The following is a 17,516-nucleotide window of genomic DNA, read 5'->3' as shown; positions in this document are numbered from 1 at the left end:
CCGTGCCACATCCGACGAGCGTCAGAGCTGGTGGAGTAGGATTCAATCTTAATCCTGTATTGACACTTTGCTTGTCTGATGGTTCGTCTGGGGGCATAGCAGGATTTCTTATAAGCTTCCGAATTAGTGTCCTGTTCCTTGAAAGCAGCAGCTTTAGCTCGATGTGGATGTTGCCTGTAATCCATGGCTTCTGGTTGGGATATGTACGTATGGTCCTCCAGTTGCTTTGAATGTTAAAAATCATAGTGCAAGAACACTTTTTTTTAAGGATGACCCAACTTTCAAAACGAGTCCTTTTTGCCTAGCCATAGCAGTCAACTAGCTAGCTAGGTAGCGGTTTAGCTTTCTAGCACATTCACTTATTTGTTTGTAAGCAATTAACAAGCTAGTTAGCTACCCCAGTAGCTAGCAAGCAACAAGACATGCCAAATAAGTCTAGAAATAACTTGAGGGCAAATAAATCAGATCTAACCATTAAGCCAAGCCGCATGGCCAGGAATCAGATTTGCATCTTATTTCAAACCACCTTCAAAGGGGGTTTGAAATGTGTCTTAAAATATCTGATTCCATGTGCTTTTTGGCTGTTCAGACTGCAGGAAAAAGAAACACATATTCGAATCAGATATGCCAGAAAAAATGATTTTGAGTCACTTAAAACAAGGCTGTAGTAGCCTGCTGGAAAACCAGTTTGGATATTATTTTGGTATAATGGAGGTTTAATGCCTTTTTAATATTTAAGATGTAACCCTCAACTCATGTTCATTATATAAATATTCCTGTTTAACCCTAACTGGTTTGCCATTTCAAGTGAAGAAAAATTCTCGCATAATTTGAAAAAGGATTCTCATGGAGTTGGTAGAGCTCTTCCTTGTATTTGTTTTCACCCCTCTCTCCCATTGACTGCTCCCACTCATCCAGGGGCTCAGATGACCATCATGAGTCAGGCGTGTGCCAAGCGCTGTAACATCATGCGTCTGGTGGACCGACGGTGGGCTGGCATCGCCAAGGGAGTGGGCACACAGAAGATCATTGGCAGAGTCCACTTGGGTGGGTATAAGTCATGTCTCAAAGAGATTACCTTTCCTAACGGTGCACATCTTGGCAGTGTTTTCCACAAGCACATGGAGTAGCCAGCCAAATAGAAAAGATTGCCAGACAGGCCCCCTTGGTGGTTACAAAAGTTTTGCCAAACAAGCTCCATTTTGATGCCCTGTGGTACATTCTAATGCTAGATTGTATTTTCAACCAGCACCTATCAGGAAAGAACACTGATCACATTTTCACACTTCCAGTGTTAGTTTCATCAGCTGTTTTGCAATATGAAATGGCTGAAACACTGGAAACTTAATTCTGACTGCACTGGGCCTTTGAGTCGGCTGACTTCCACAGGCTTCAAGCTTCCTATTAAGAGGTACACTATATAAACAAAAGTATGTGGACACCCCTTCAAATTAGTAGATTTGGCTATTTTAGCTACACCCGTTGCATAAAATACAGCACATAGCCATGCGATCTCCATAGACAAACATTGGCAGTAGAATGGCCTTACTGAAGAACTCAACTGTAAGTGATGTTATTGTGAAGTGGAAACGTCTAGGAGTAACAATGGCTCAGCCGCTGTAACTCTCACTACCGAGTTCCAAACTGCCTCTGGAAGCAACGTCAGCACAAGAACTGTTCATCGGAAGCTTCATGAAATGGGTTTCCAAGGCCGAGCAGCCACACACAAGCCTGAAATCGCAATGCCAAGCGTCGGCTGGGGTGGTGTAAAGCTCGCCGTCATTGGACACTGGAGCCGTGGAAATGCGTTCTCTGGAGTGGTGAATCACGCTTCACCATCTGGCAGTCCATTGGACGAATCAGGGTTTGGCGTATGCCATGAGAACGTTACCTGCTCGAATGCATAGTTCACACTATAAAGTTTGGTGGAGGATGAATAATGGTCTGGGGCTATTTTTCATGGTTCTGGCTGGGCTCAAACCAGTTCCAGTGAAGGGAAATCTTAACGCTACAGCATACAGCATGACATTCTAGACGAATCTGTGCTTCCAGCTTTGTGGCAACAGGTTAGGGAAGGCCCTTTCCTGTTTCCACATGACAATGCCCCTGTGCACAAAGCGAGGTCCATACAGTAATGGTTTGTCAAGATTTGTGTGGAAGAACTTGACTGGCCTGCACAGAGCCCTACCTCAACCCCATCAAACACATTTGGGATGAATTGGAACGCCGACTGCGAGCCAGGCTTCATTGCCGAACATCAGTACTCGACCTCACTAATGCTCTTGTGGCTGAATGGAAGCAAGTCCCTCCAGCAATGTTCCAACATCTAGTGGAAAGCCTTCCCAGAAGAGTGGAGGTTGTTATAGCAGCAAAGGGGGGACCAACCCCATATTAATGCCTATGATTTTGGAATAAGATGTTCGATGAGCAGGTGTCCACATACTTTTGGTTATGTGTATTTTCTCAGCCATCTGCGATTACAGGTATGATTGAAGAATGAAGCAGGTGCTAAAGATGAGCTTTGCTACACAGAAAGCAGCAGTTGACTACTCCATTGTCAATACTTTGATTAGATAAGTTAACCTTTGTCAATATATTAGAAAATACCACATGCAGTGTTGTGATTAAGTATTTGCCCCCTTTCTGATTTGATCATATTTTTGATACTGAGTTCCCTTTATCTAATATTAGGTTTTGGTTGACCTGATAACATTCCGTATCAAAAATATGCCAAAATAAAGACAATCAGAAAGGGGGAAATACTTTTCCACTGGACTGCAAGTAAGATTAGCTTTTATCGAATGTTTTAATAATTTATCTGCAGATAATTACCCATATACAAATTAGGGAGCCAAATGAATGTCTCTCCGATGAGATTCGGGAAGCTACTGACGAGTCACTCAATTTAAACATACCAGGGTCCAAAATAAAAAATAAATCCCATTGGCCAGTTGGCCAAAAATCTACTGGCCTGGACAGAATTCATACAGGCCCAAACATGGTGTAGTTTTTAAATGCATAAGCCCTGCATGACCCTATTGGTTGGCATGCTCTCTATACCCAGCTATTAATTGGCTACATTTGGATATTGTATTTAAAAGCGGTGTAATAATTTAGCAATGCAAGTCATTGCTCTCATTAGAATTGTATTAGTTGCATTCGTTTTTAGTTTCTAAAATATGTCATTTTGAGAAGATGTGAAAATAGGATGCTGCCCCTTAAAGATAAACGTTCCAAAAGAGAGATCAACTAGGCTTACAGTAGGGTAGCCAAGATGAATGCTAGGTGTCTTTTCAATTTGCTAGTATGTGAACTAGTTGAAGGTTTACTTTTGTTAATCACTTTCCCTAAAATAAATAAGCTCAGCAAGTCGATTGATGGCAAAAAATTAAACTCTTGACAGTTCGCGTGTGCGGTGTGAAGGCGTCAACTCATGTACTGCTCACGTGCTCGAAGTTGACTCGCAGGAGTGTGGTGGTGCTTGAATGTACGGCCAATCGTATTGCTCAAATACAAATAGCATGACATTTACACGTGTCGTAAATGTTGAAGGTAAATGTTGAACTGGAATGCAAAAATGCACTGAAAAGTTACGTCACTGACGATCCACTGGTCCAACACGTGATTTTCCTGGCCCTGGGCCAGCGGGCCAACATTGTTCCTGTACGTGAAAGAAAATGCATGAATGTGCCAGAAAACAATGTTAAGTTGATTTTGACTCATCATTGCCACATTATATGGGACTTGCAAATTCATGCTCTCTCCCTTTGTGTAAAGAAATTTGACTGCAACCACAACACACATACCTACCGAGAGGCGGGAGAGACAGCATTGTCAAACCAGCTGTGTTTTCCTGTCATTGCTCACCTTGTGACTGACAAGCACCTGTCCTATCAATAGATCGATAGAATATGCATATTGTTAATTCTAGTGGGAGAGGGCTTGGCAGACTTTTTTTTCTGACTATGTAATTTATTTATAATTAGCCTGGTTAATTTAGGTGGAAAAAGTGCCCGGCTGAAAACGAGTCTAACTAGCCTGCGCTAGTTGAAGAAATGGAACATGGGTGTTTCTCCACAATCAAGTGGCTCCTGCGACGTTTGCCTTGTTTTATCCAACCTGTCGAAAGAAAAGACATTCAAACCTCCAGCAAATGTTGATGGTAGCATCTGTACCTGATAATGGCTAAAAGTGAGATGTGTGTTTCCCTACCCAGCTCAGGTCCAGATAGAAGGGGACTTCCTGCCTTGCTCCTTTTCCATCCTGGAGGACCAACCTATGGACATGCTGCTTGGACTGGACATGCTCAAGAGACATCAGGTCAGATCCCTATTCCTGTCCCTCCATTTCCATGAACACTGCCACATATACAGTCGTGGCCAAAAGTTTTGAGAATGACACATTCATTTTCACAAAGTCTGCTGCCTCAGTGTCTTTAGATATTTTGTTCGATGTCACTATGGAATACTGAAGTATAATTACAAGCATTTCATAAGTGTCAAAGGCTTTTATTGACAATTACATGAAGTGGATGCAAAGAGTCAATATTTGCAGTGTTGACCCTTTTTCAAGACCTCTGCAATCCGCCCTGGCATGCTGTCAATTAACTTCTGGGACACATCCTGACTGATGCAGCCCATTCTTGCATAATCAATGCTTGGAGTTTGTCAGAATTTGTGGGGTTTTGTTTGTCCACCCGCCTCTTGAGGATTGACCAAGTTCTCAATGGGATTACGGTCTGGGGAGTTTCCTGGCCATGGACCCAAAATATCAATGTTTTGTTCCCCGAGCCACTTAGTTATCACTTTTGCCTTATGGCAAGGTGCTCCATCATGCTGGAAAAGGCATTGTTCGTCACCAAACTGTTCCTGGATGGTTGCAAGAAGTTGCTCTCGAAGGATGTGTTGGTACCATTCTTTATTCATGGCTGTTTTCTTTGGCAAAATTGTGAGTGAGCCCACACATTAATGGTCTCGGGATGCTTTAATGTTGGCATGACACAGGACTGATGGTGGCGCTCACCTTGTCTTTTCCGGACAAGCTTTTTTCCGGATGCCCCAAACAATCGGAAAGGGGATTCATCAGGGAAAATGACTTTACCCCAGTCCTCAGCAGTCCAATCCCTGTACCTTTTGCAGAATATCAGTCTGTCCCTGAATTTATTATTTTTTCCAGAGAGAAGTGGCTTCTTTGCTACCCTTCTTGACACCAGGCCATCCTCAAAGTCTTCGCCTCACTGTGCGTGCAGGTGCATTCACACCTGCCTACTGCCATTCCTGAGCAAGATCTGTACTGGTGGTGCCCCGATCCCGCAGCTGAATCAACTTTAGGAGACGGTCCTGGCGCTTGCTGGACTTTCTTGGGCGCCCTGAAGCCTTTTTCACAACAATTGAACCACTCTCCTTGAAGTTCTTCATGATCTGATAAATGGTTGATTTAGATGCAATCTTACTAGCAGCAATATCCTTGTCTGTGAAGCCCTTTTTGTGCAAAGCAATGATGATGGCATGTGTTTCCTTGCAGGTAACCATGATTGAGAGAGGAAGAACAATGATTCCAAGCACCACCCTCGTTTTGAAGCTTCCAGTCTGATATTCAAACTCAATCAGCATGACGGAGTGGTCTCCAGCCTTGTCCTCGTCAACACTCAAACCTGTGTTAACGAGAGAATCACTGACATGTCAGCTGGTCCTTTTGTGGCAGGGCTGAAATGCAGTGGAAATGTTTTGGGGGGATTCAGTTCATTTTTTTGGCAAAGTGGAACTTCGCAATTTAATTGCAATTAATCTGATCACTCTTCATAACATTCTGGAGTATATGCAAATTGCCATCATCATCAGGCAGCAGAGTTTGTGAAAAGTAATGTCATTCTCAACTTTTGGCCACGACTGTACAGTGTATTCAGACCCCTTGCCCTTTTCCACTTTTTTTTGTTTTTTACATTAGCCTTATTTTAAAATGGATAAAAATACATCCTCAATCTACTCACACAATACCCCAGAATGACAAAGCGAAAACAGGTTTAGAGATGTTTTCTAATTTATTTGGAAAGGCACACACCTGTCTATATCAGGTCCCACAGTTGACAGTGCATGTCAGAGCAAACACCAAGCCATGAAGTCGAAGGAATTGTTCGTAGAGCTCCGAGACAGGATGGTGTCGACGCACAGATCTGGGGAAGGGTACCAAAAAATGTCTGCAGCATTTAAGGTCCCCAAGAACAGTGGCCACCAAGACTCTTCCTTGAGCTGGCTGCCCAGCCGAACTGCGCAATCGGGGGTGAAGGGCCTTGGTCAGGGAGGTGACCAAGAACCTGATGGTCACTCTGACAGGGCTCTAGAGTTCCTTCCAGAAGGACAACCATCTCTGCAGCACTCCACAAATCAGGCCTTTATGGATGTGTGGCCAGATGGAAGCCACTCCTCAGAAAAAAGCACATGAGAGCCACCGGAAGGACTCTGACCATGAGAAACCAGATTCTCTGGTCTGATGAAACCAAGATTGAACTCTTGCCTGAATGCAAGAGGAAACCTGGCACCATCACTACAGTGAAGCATGTCGGTGGTGTCACGAACCGGTTAGTAGCCCATAACAAGAAGGGAGACAAGAGTTCAAGGAATAACAAAAAATATATTTATGAACTAAAGTAAACTATATACTATTAACAATGGTGTGTGTAGTCAGTAATCAGTGGTTACGTGCATAGATGGTGATAATGAGAGGTGTTGAGGTACCAAAATAAACAAGCCACAAAATGCCACAACCAAAAATAGTGTCTGCGTGGACAGTGTCTCCTCAGTTAATAGGGGAAAGGTGTATTTATCCCCGGGACACACTCGAGTCCATTTCGCTGATGACCCTCCCGGCTCCGCCCACCGACATCCTATTAAGGAAAATGAGAGCAAAGAGAGAATTCGGCAGACAGTGGGAGGGTCGTCAGTGGCAGCATCATGCTGTGAGGATGTTTTTCAGTGGCAGGGACTGAGACTAGTTAGGAGCAAGGGAAAGATGAACGGAGCAAAATACAGAGATCCTTGATGAACCTGCTCAGGACCTCGGACTGGGGCAAAGTTTCACCTTCCAACAGGACAACGACCCTAAGCACACAGCCAAGACAATGCAGGAATGGCTCCGGGACAAGTCTCAGTGTTCTTGAGTGGCCCAGACTTGAACCCTATCAAACATCTCTGGAGAGACCTGGAAATATCTGTGCCGCGATGCTCCTCATCCAACCTGACAGAGCTTGAGAAGATCTGCAGAGAAGAATGGGAGAAACTCCCCAAATACAAGTGTGCCAAGCTTGTAGTGTCATACCCAACTAGGCTCGAGGCTGTAATTGCTGTCAAAGGGGCTTCAACAAAGTACTGAGTAAAGGGTCTGATTACTTATGTCAAGGTCATTTCAGCTTTTTTTCTTTTTTTTTGTAGATTGAGGGGGGAAAACGAATCAATTTTAGAATAAGGCTGTAACATAACAAAATGCGGAAAAAGAAGGGGTCTGAATACATCCTGATAACATCCTAACTAATCCGTGTTTAAACTACTGTTCTGTCTATATATTCTGTCTATCCTGCTACCTCAGTGTTCCATTGACCTGAAAAAGAACACGTTGCTGATCGGGACAACGGGCACTGAGACCCGCTTCCTGCCTGAGGCGGAGCTGCCAGAGTGTGCCCGGCTGGCATACGGGCCCGAGGGGCGCGAGGACGCCCAGCCAGATGAGATCGCAGACCGAGAGTTGGCAGAGGCACTTCAGAGATCTGTACAGGAGAGCGGTAAGGAATGCGGTCAGGGAGAGGGCTATGGTGATTCCTCAGCTCTGCCGGCACACTCTAAAGCAGTGCACATTACTGCAACAGAGACATGAGCCAGAAAGCACATTTGCATTTAGCTTCTTTACTCCTGAGCCCTGTTTCTGCAGTCATCTGCATTCTCAGCAGGGGTTGGAACCAAAATTATTTTCCAATCGTTTAATTCTGAACAGAACCACAATTTTTGGGGGGTTTCATTCCAACCAGCAAAATAAAGTTCTGAACCGGTTCGGACCCAAAAAAAGAACGGTTTAGATCATCCCTTTCTGTTCCTTACATTTAGCTCATTAAAATGACTTCACCAATCAGTGCAGATAGAACAGGCAAGCTAGTTGTTTACATGCGTGATGGACAGTCAAGTGTTGCTTATGGTGAAGATGCAACCAACATTTTGCAGGTGGGGGAGGGTTGAGGAGGAGGCTTGAAGCCATCTTATGACATGCATTATCTGAATTAGGCCGACAATTATACGTAAAGAGGAGCGGCTTCAATGGAGGAACTTGAAATGTACTTTGATCGAGCTCGCTAACTGCTTGTGTGTGCAGAGCGACACCAGAATTAAAAACGTCTTACCTTTTTGTAAGTACTGAATTCAGCGTTAAGCGATAACTAGGCCTATAGTATACTTAACTACCATTTAAAAAGTTAATCCATTCTTCTCTGGCTAATCTAAAAATCTCTCTCGAGCTCGTAATGTCAGTACTGTAGCCTATGCTTCGGAGGGGAAGGTAGCCTAAACACGCACAGGGGAAGATTTCCAGGTTGCAGGATGACGATGGAATACGTTTGAGTGACAGAGTAATGGCTTTGCGTAGGCACTTTGTTACGTTTTTGTTGTGGGACTAGAAAAAAAAAGTCTGGAACGTAAAATAATGTTATTAAACGGTTCTGTTCCTGGAACAGTATGGATCACTTTTGTTCCAGGTTCTGTTCCCTAAACCGGTTCCAACCCCTGATTCTATCACATACATGATCAATGCATGCCATCACCTAAAAAATAAGCTCTATAAATCAGACCTAGGTATGAAATCAAAACCTGACCTGTGGTTGGATTTAGTCTAGTTAGTGTTTATTCTTTACTTGGTTTTACAGTTCTTCTTTAACTAAGTAAAAAAAAACAAAAAAAACACTTAATCACTCTGCGGACAATTTTAGCTTATGGAAGAGGTTAGCTGACAGGTCCTGTGATCACTCTGTGACCTCTAGGGTCATTGGTCAAATAAAGTTATCTTGGCTGACACTGTTCACCACTATGTGAACAGTCTGACAGCGTGGTGCATGCTTTGTGTGCGAGTGCTAACTCTCTGCGTCCCTTTGCATGATGTGTGGTGTGTGGCCTAACCCTGAGCAGGACAGCACTGATGCAATTGTGAAGACAGCTGGAGAGGGCCTTACCAACCAGGTACTGCAAACTTAGAGAGAATAAATGCTAAGTCTATCACTCATATATTCTCTTTTTTGTTGCAAAATTGTATTTTATGGCTTATTGGGAGAAAAAAAACATATCGGTACGATGTTATTGATAAATAGTAATTACCATGTTTTTCAACTTATTTTAAAAAGTAGAGGATGCAATCACTGATTAAAAGGGATAGTTAGAGATTTTGGCAATGAAGCATGCTAGCTGTTCCTGTAGACTTCCAGGCACTGTGCTAATGCTAACTTCCTTTATACTGGATGCATTGACATAACATAAAAATACATTTTTTGCACTATTGGTTAGAGCCTGTAAGTAAGCATTTCACTGTAAGGTCCACACCTATTGTATTCACCGCACATGACAAACTTTGATTTTGATGGTATCCACAAGTTCATCTGACTCTGGGGAAGTAGCCAAAATCTCAAACTATCCCTTTTAAGGGTTCTGCATTTCAATATCATGTTTCATTTCAGAAGCTGGCATGGACAAACTATGCATGTTGTGTACAAGAGTGTTTTGGTCCATAGCAGGTTTCAATTGTTGTTCAACTACTGTTTCATTCTAAAACTGATCTCTACCCTCACACTGCAGGTGGACAAACTACCTCACCGGAATCCCCACCATTCCCAACACTCAAACCCCCGAACAACATGCCCCTGTCCTCCCCCCTTTCCCCCGGTCACCCCCGGAGCCTTGCCCTGGACCGTTCTCAATCTGCTCCTGCCTACATTCGCCAGTCCGGGGCCCCAACACCAGGGCAGAGCCAAACCCAGCCTGGTTTCCTGGGTCTCCCCATCCCTGGTCCCTCATCTCAGAACATAGCACCTTCAGCCCAACAGTCTCCTCTCTCAGACCCAAGCCCTACCAACCCCACCCAGCGACTCCTACCCACCATCCCCACTCCCCCGGCTCAGGATCTGTCCACATGCGCCCCTCCTGCAGACAAGTCTGTGACTGGCACTCCCACCCTGGGAGTTTCAGACAGTCAGATCCCTCCAGAGATGTGTGTCTCTGAGAAGGCAAATAATGGCTCCCTGTCCCCCCTCCCAGAGGAAAGCCTCCCAATTCAGCCCATGGAGCAGGAGGACATGTCAGTCAACACCACAGATCACCGGACATGTCTGAGTAACCCAAGTCAGCAGAGTGGAGAAGGGGGTTCCCACCATCCCATCTCTAATCCCTCATCACTCACCCTGGAGCCCTGTCTTTCTGGATCCACATCTGCAGAGATGGAGTCTCCCCCTGCCTCCTCCCAGAGCACTGTGCAATCAGAGAGGGACCAGCCAGAGGGGGAGCGCTGTCCCAACTCCGACCAGATCCCGTCTCTGGCCCAGGCCCTGCGGGAGCTCCATGAGCTGCTGGTGTCTAACAGCTGTGGCCTGTCCCCCCAAAACCGCAGTGTCTCCTGCTCCCCCTCACACAGACAGGACGCTGACGGACTGAACGACAACCACAACCCCACCGCAGAGCCCCAAACCCTGACGCCTGAAAACACCACACAACCCTCCCCCTCTACTGCCATTATAGCTGGTGCAGAACCATGCGATGCCAAAGCCAACCATGCTGCTGCTATGTCTGACGGAGGGCCTCCTCCTGACTGTGTCCTGCCAGGCACCTCTGGCCAGGAGACTAGGGACAGGGCAGAGGCTGAACCAGGAGCGGGTCAGGGAGAACTAGAACCACAGTGTCCAGACAACTCCAGGGGGGAAAAGAGGGCTGACGGGTATGGGCTAGATGCCAGTAAAAACAGAGGGACTGTGTCTGAGGTCCAGAGTCCCTCGCCCTCTTCACTCCAAGCAGACCTGGAGTTCAGGGAGCCCCCGGAGGGGCAGCAGGGGAGGGGCGTGGCAGACGGGAGAGCCTCTGCCATTGACAACCCAGACACTCCCGGCCTCCATCCTGAGCCAACACAGCGGAGCCCTCTGTCCATGGCTGTGGGTTCACCTGAGGATGACTCCGGCCTTTCGCCCCGCACTTCCCCCCCTCAGGCCCTGGGCCCCCAACACCCCTCCTCCTCTCCAGCCCCTCTCTTCTCTGCTCCACATCCCGTTACTGAACCGTTTCCGGTTGAGCACATCCAGAGGATCCAGACAGCTGGCTTCTCTGCCAGGGAGGCTGCAGAGGCACTGGAACAGGCCCAGGGCTGTGTGGAGCTGGCTCTGCTGGCACTGCTGGCCCGCAAGATCACTGTGCCCACCTAGACGCTCACGACATTACAATCATATGGGAGACCCAGGCTCTTGTCAACATGGGTTTCATGTGTACTCTTGTCTTATTGTTGATGGTGACATCTGAACCCCCCCTGGCCTCGCAGCCACTACATGCTAAAGGGGAAATGCTTTTTGTCTCTCGGTTTCTCACAGACCATACAACTTATTTGTTCCTAGATTGAGCCAATATGATCGGAGTTGTGTTTGCATGCAGCAGTAGTTGGTGCCTATTTCATGGATTTTATAGATTGGTAGATTGATTTCCTTAATCCCCCCCCTCGTTTAACCCTGTATATGCGTATTTTATTCTAAACTCAATTGAACTGCCCCATTGACGAGAAAATATTGGTAAATGTTTACATTTGTATGTGAAATGGCATTTGTTTAAAGGGCTGAAGATGAACCTAAAATACTATGTTAAAATGTCCGATTTGTCAGCAGTATTATTGCTCCGCTAAACAATTAATTTGTTTTTAAATTGATGTTTGATTTTAACTCGACTCCTATTCTGATAAAACCCACCAGACAGTAAACATATTACACTGTGGAAATGACTGCATTTAAGAAGCATTGCTAACTGCTGATCTTTTGTCTTTTTCTGCCGATTGTTAGCATTTTGTAATATGACATTCTCTCAGTCATATGATTATTGCCAATGCTGGGGAACCTGGGTGTTATGTTTAAAACAGCTTGCACAAGAAAATAAATCAAGCAGCACTCTTTTACTTTCAGCACGACTTTGTTGATAGAGGAACATCAACATAGCCAAGGAGTTAAGAGTATTGAATATTTCTGGGGATGCAGGTAAAGGATGAGGTCTTCAAATATAACAGCATGTATTACATCTTTGGAAATGTGATATGGTCATTAAGAGGGAGTTTGGTAGTTCCTGTTCACTTTCAGACATCTATCATACATGCAGAACTGGAAACCTCTCCCACAATCCAAGTCTACCCTATCCAGCTGTCAGATCATTCATTCATATATACATTATCAACTTTTTTTTTTAAATTGCATTATCTGGATCATATTCATATACCAACATCGTGGCAGGTTTAATTATTTCGATTTTCTTGTACTCAATTTAAAAACTCCCAAATAAAGTAAAACTGGTTCTTTGTAATTGTATGTGTGTGGTTTTTGATATTTCTAAAGAATGGGTGTTAAGATTAGTCATGTTTTGCTAATCTGTCTTATTTGTTCTTTGCTGCAAACGTACGAGTTAGTGAATTAAGCAGACTTGTTTTTATGTCAGCTCTATCCTTATGGCAGGGCGAGGGGAAATTGATTATTAAATGGGCAGAAGGCACCACCTGTAGACTTGATCTGATGGAGGCTGAATCTGCGCCAAGCAAGGTGGGCCCTTTACAAGATTTGACTTCACGACCTATCGCCAGGGTTCAAAGAACACCAAAGCCGATGCCCTGTCCCATCTCTCCAATTCAGGAGAGGGTCCCATAATCCCTCCCTCTCGAGTTGTAGCCTCTGTGGTCTGAGATGTAGATGTGGACATTCCCCAGGCTCTGGAGAGGGAGCCCGCACCCACTATCTGTCCTCCTGAGCGCATCTACGTTCCCACAGGGATAAGACATCGGCTGCTGACCTGGGCGCGCACAGCTGTCGTCGCTTGGCATCCAGGTATTTCTTGTACTACTCAATTGATCTCCAAGAAGTATTGGTGGCCTACCTTGGCGCAGGACGTTATTCGCTACGTCAACTCCTGTTCCGTTTGCTCAAACCAAATCCTCCATCTCCATTTGACATTTTATACCAACTTGTGTGTTATGGAGCTTTAGGCTGAGTGACTGCTCTGATACCTGCAGGTTTCTGCTGGGTCTGGAGTTACGGTGATCTCTCAGGTTGGAGAGATTCTTGCTCCATCACGACCCTATGTTCTGATCCCTCTACATGTCATATGTGACCAACATGATGCACCAGGAGACCCTCATCACTCTATTTTCTCTGTCTTGTCTGAAGATCATCATGGAGATCGGAGTCTACAGCGACAGGAGCAGCAGTATTGGGTGGTGCAAGACCCTGGCTCCACTGGTTGGGGGTCTGGTATAGAGGAATTTGTTGAGGTTAATGCTGTGGGTTTCTGAAGTCATTGCAGAGAATCCTGAAGCTGACTGAGCAAGACTCGGATCCCTTGTCTGAAAAAGGCCATTGAAGCCGTAGACAAGGTAGAGGTCAATTGTCAAATGGTTAGCCTACAATCCTATGTTCTCACTTTCTATCCTCCAATGCTCCGTGGAGACCAGGTGGTGACGGAGTGTGAAGAGGGGGTTCTGCAAATTGAGGAACTGGTTTACCCGGACAATGGATTTTGGCAATGTCAGTGTGTTACGTGTTTTGGAAGCTACTCTGAAAAGGTTTACCAAGCTACAAATGACTTCACACTGGGAGTTAAGCTACCCTTTAGAAAAGGTCTATTTAACTGAAGTTACTTTGAAAAAGTAGTTCACTACATCCAAGCTACATTATAAATCATATCTCAATCTGAAATGTCAGACTACAAATTGCAAGAACATAATATCACTCTGGAGTCAGATGTTAACAGGATGTGTAATTTGGCCTAAAACTGAAAAGTGAGAATTAAGCAGGTCTAAATGCCTCAAAAAGGAAATTCTTGCCTACTTCACCCATATTTTATTTTTGCAAAAAAAGTTACGTATAGTTCCAGTAGTTAGCTATTCTGCTACATGACAACAAAAAGACCTTAACTACTGAAAACACTAACTAGATTTGAATTTAATTCAACTACCACCATGCTACTGCAAAATGTATTAAAATTACTAGTTTACCTATATGTAGTTCACTACTCCCCAACATTGGCTCCTAATTGTATCCCTTCTGTTTACCAAGATCACAACTTTGAAAAATTTGTAAATGCAGATTGATTTTTTTTTAAACACAGCCTGCTTCTTCTCCCTGTTTAACCTATAGGTGGCAGTGGTTCCTAAAAAGGAAAAACCCAACATTGCGATTCACCATTTAACTCAAGTTTCATTTTCCAGGCCTGGATGCTTGTCCTCACAAAGTTGAACATGTTCAAAGGCCCAATAAACTCAAATGCAAGTCCTGTTTCTCCACAGTCCTATGTGAGAAGGTAATCCAGGATATCTCTGTTGAGTGCACCACAGCAGTGGTGTAGGAGATGAAAACAATTGTCTCTCAACCTATTGGATTTCATACATGTACCACAGTAGCAGCCTCTGACTGTGTGGCGACTGGAAGGATGGTAGACCTGGTAGCCACACAGTCCTGGTGCCACAGGTGCTCTGCCAGGCAGTTCAGTAGGGGGGCTACCTCACCCAGGTTACTGACGTTGCTGACGTCACCCCCCATACGGAACACAGGCAACCCCCAGACCTTCTGGAACCGAGTCACTTCTCTCTCCGTCACGTCTGTATGCATGAACAGGTCAAATCTGAGGTCGCTGTCAAGAACAAAGAATTCTGGGTAGTGGATATTAGTCGGTCAACTACACACACACACACACACAAAGGGAACAATGTAAGGATACTTGGTGCCAACCACCAATTTCACAACTCTGTCGCAAGATTCAGACCCTCTGGCGATCTGATTGGACAGATCATCGAAGGACACTTGGTCAGTAAAGGAGAAGAGGAAGAGGATGGCATCCACCTGCTCCTTACAGGACTGAGATGCACAGGAAAAGGGAATTATCATTTTCGTTCATATGAATCACCAAAACATTGTGCCGTTTTTTTTAATGCTACTATGCTTTTTTTCTGTGCTAGGTGAAGCTTGTGATACTTCAAGCATACCGGAAGCAAGTGGTCAAATCGGCGTAAGGCGTTCTCTCCACAGTCCCATAGCTGCAAGCGGAAAAACAGAACACGACCGCTCTCCCTCAACTTCACAGGCCAATATACCACTGTGGTCTCAATGCCTACAAGAACAGTTGTTACTTGAGAAACGTCCTGTAGCACATGTTAATTTAACCCACAATATCCAGAAATTATGCCAAATGTTCACAGCTGCACTAGGCCTACCTGTAGTTTCATAGTGCATGTTGGGAATATTGAATCCAGCTAGACGTGCAGCAAGAGCAGTCTTCCCCACCCCACTCTTTCCTGATATGAAGATCTTGTAGTGAACAGTGTCCACAGCCACATTAGGGGGCATCACTATAGCCTCCAGAAGACCTGAGAAATTGTTTGAAATATATTTGCTGTATTAAAATGTAAAGTTAATGAATCAATATAAGGCTAACGTGTACGGTATGATTTATGGATGATATACAAGCAGGGCAACTTAGCAGCTACTAAGTCAAGAAACATACCAAAGTTTCTACGTTTTTTCTTGTGTAGAATCCTGCTGAAGAACTCCTTGCTATCTGCACTTCGGTGCCAGTCGGCTACAACAATCGACCCAGGATCGAGGACTTGTGCCATATCGTGTGGTTCGACTACGCACTGGCGTGGCATCTATAAAGAATCTGCTCTATGCACGTATATAACCCGATAAGGAGTCCCTGCGTGAGTACCCGACCGGACCACCTGCCCCTTTTGAAGTTCATGAATTATATTTTAACACACATTGACGTTACCGTAGCGCTGCGTGACTAAATTGTGAGGACGCTAACAGAGAACAGGAGACTAAAAATGAGCGTTGTTACCTTGACACCCAACCCAGCGTCTCGTCATCAACATTAAGACGTTTATTTTTCTAAGTACTTCCGGGTCACGGAATTTCCCCTACATATAAGTCCCTCACATAGTAGAAAAATGTAATTAACTTTTTTTTTATTTTTTATAATATATGAAAAATTGTCTAAACATTAGCATATTTGTTCATATTTATCGAACATTTGCATTAAATGTTGGTTTTAAAAATTTTACAAAGTCAAATAAATGCCTTCAATGCAAAACACTGTATATGAAAACATATTGCTTATAGAGAAACAAGTATTATATGTGCCGATGTAAAAGTGGGGTTGGGAATACTCAGTAGGTTCAGTAGAGTCTATATATGGTGTTATTTCATTGGGGACTCTGGTCTAAATACCCAGCAACACTTTTTACTCCACCAACTCCATAGCCCCCAATGCAATAAACTGTACGCCTATAAATGATTGATTTATAGAGTTATGAATAAAGTATGCTTTCTTTAAACCAAACGTACTTGCATTTCTATTGACTTTTTGAATACACATATAGTATGTTGTATATTTGCCAAAGTGTCCACCAGAGAGAAGATAATAAGTTATTTGTATTTTACATTAAAGGTATTTTGGTATGACAATGCGTCCTATGACGCAGTGCTTTATTTGTGTCCAGGCACCCCAATTTAAGCTGTTTGACCACAATAAAAGTCCAGCAACACTTCCTATGACCTTGCTTTTTGTTTAAACTCACCTGTTTTATGTTCTAGGGACACTCGTGAGTAGACTTGACTGGACACCCAATCGATTGTTTTTCCTGTACAGTGTAATTTGTTTGTGCAATACAACAAAAATACAGTAAGACTTTTCTTAAACATTAAATTTCAAAATTGCATCCTTGAAAAATAACAACAGTAAATTAACAAGACTCATAAAGTAAGCTTATATTTTTTTACCAGTAGGCTATTATGTATATAGACTCCCCTTTTTTGTACTGTGTTATTGACTTGTTAATTGTTTACTCCATGTGTAACTCTGTGTTGTCTGTTCACACTGCTAAGCTTTATCTTGGCCAGGTCGCAGTTGCAAATGAGAACTTGTTCTCAACTAGCCTACCTGGTTAAATAAAGGTGAAATAAAATAAAAATAAATAAAAAATGTTATTTACATTAATTTACTTAAGCTCCAACCATTTCTCAATATTCTCCACCTTATAATATTCTTGATCTTATATAAAGTAGTAATTCCATTTAGTTTAGCTTTTTCCCCGTGTAGTTATATATTTTTAAAAGTTACGAACCATGCAAAGCCGCAAAAAAGATCATACACATAGCGTTTCACCACGGACCTTTATTCTGAAGGCAACATCCGAAAACCGTTCTGTTGCTGTGACGCTAATGACAACCTACTTCCTGCAACAACAAAAAAATACTTAACTTCCGGTTA

The 17,516-nt window shown here is 43.9% G+C and overlaps 2 protein-coding genes across 4 annotated transcripts in view; one reads left to right on the top strand and one right to left on the bottom strand.

The window, feature by feature from the left end:
• LOC135542236 (protein DDI1 homolog 2-like) overlaps window positions 1–12,558 on the top strand; it is a 28,482-nt gene extending 15,924 nt beyond the window's left edge. Inside the window, exons 6-10 of one of the 3 annotated variants that reach the window (XM_064969049.1) lie at window positions 919–1,047; window positions 4,217–4,320; window positions 7,582–7,774; window positions 9,162–9,212; window positions 9,822–9,917. In XM_064969049.1, coding sequence (XP_064825121.1) covers window positions 919–1,047; window positions 4,217–4,320; window positions 7,582–7,774; window positions 9,162–9,172 — 437 coding nt within the window. In that variant the 3' untranslated portion in view covers window positions 9,173–9,212; window positions 9,822–9,917. Of the gene's footprint in view, window positions 1–918; window positions 1,048–4,216; window positions 4,321–5,523; window positions 7,775–9,158; window positions 9,213–9,821 lie in introns of those variants that run through there. The other 2 variants (XM_064969050.1, XM_064969048.1) reach the window with 2 other exon arrangements.
• Window positions 12,559–13,993: 1,435 nt separating this feature from the next.
• On the bottom strand, window positions 13,994–16,114 carry cplane2 (ciliogenesis and planar polarity effector 2). The gene is made up of 5 exons (XM_064969051.1): window positions 15,750–16,114; window positions 15,460–15,612; window positions 15,232–15,356; window positions 14,967–15,103; window positions 13,994–14,870 (listed from the first exon to the last, which is right to left on the bottom strand). The coding sequence occupies exons 1-5, from the start codon at window positions 15,892–15,894 to the stop codon at window positions 14,630–14,632; spliced, it is 801 nt and encodes a 266-aa protein (XP_064825123.1). The 5' UTR covers window positions 15,895–16,114; the 3' UTR covers window positions 13,994–14,629.
• Window positions 16,115–17,516: the final 1,402 nt, after the last annotated feature.

Source organism: Oncorhynchus masou, chromosome 6, assembly GCF_036934945.1.
Source record: "Oncorhynchus masou masou isolate Uvic2021 chromosome 6, UVic_Omas_1.1, whole genome shotgun sequence".
In the NCBI taxonomy this organism is placed as follows: domain Eukaryota; kingdom Metazoa; phylum Chordata; class Actinopteri; order Salmoniformes; family Salmonidae; genus Oncorhynchus; species Oncorhynchus masou.
Note: the sequence above shows the minus strand (reverse complement) of the source record. Positions and strands in the feature narration are given on the sequence as shown.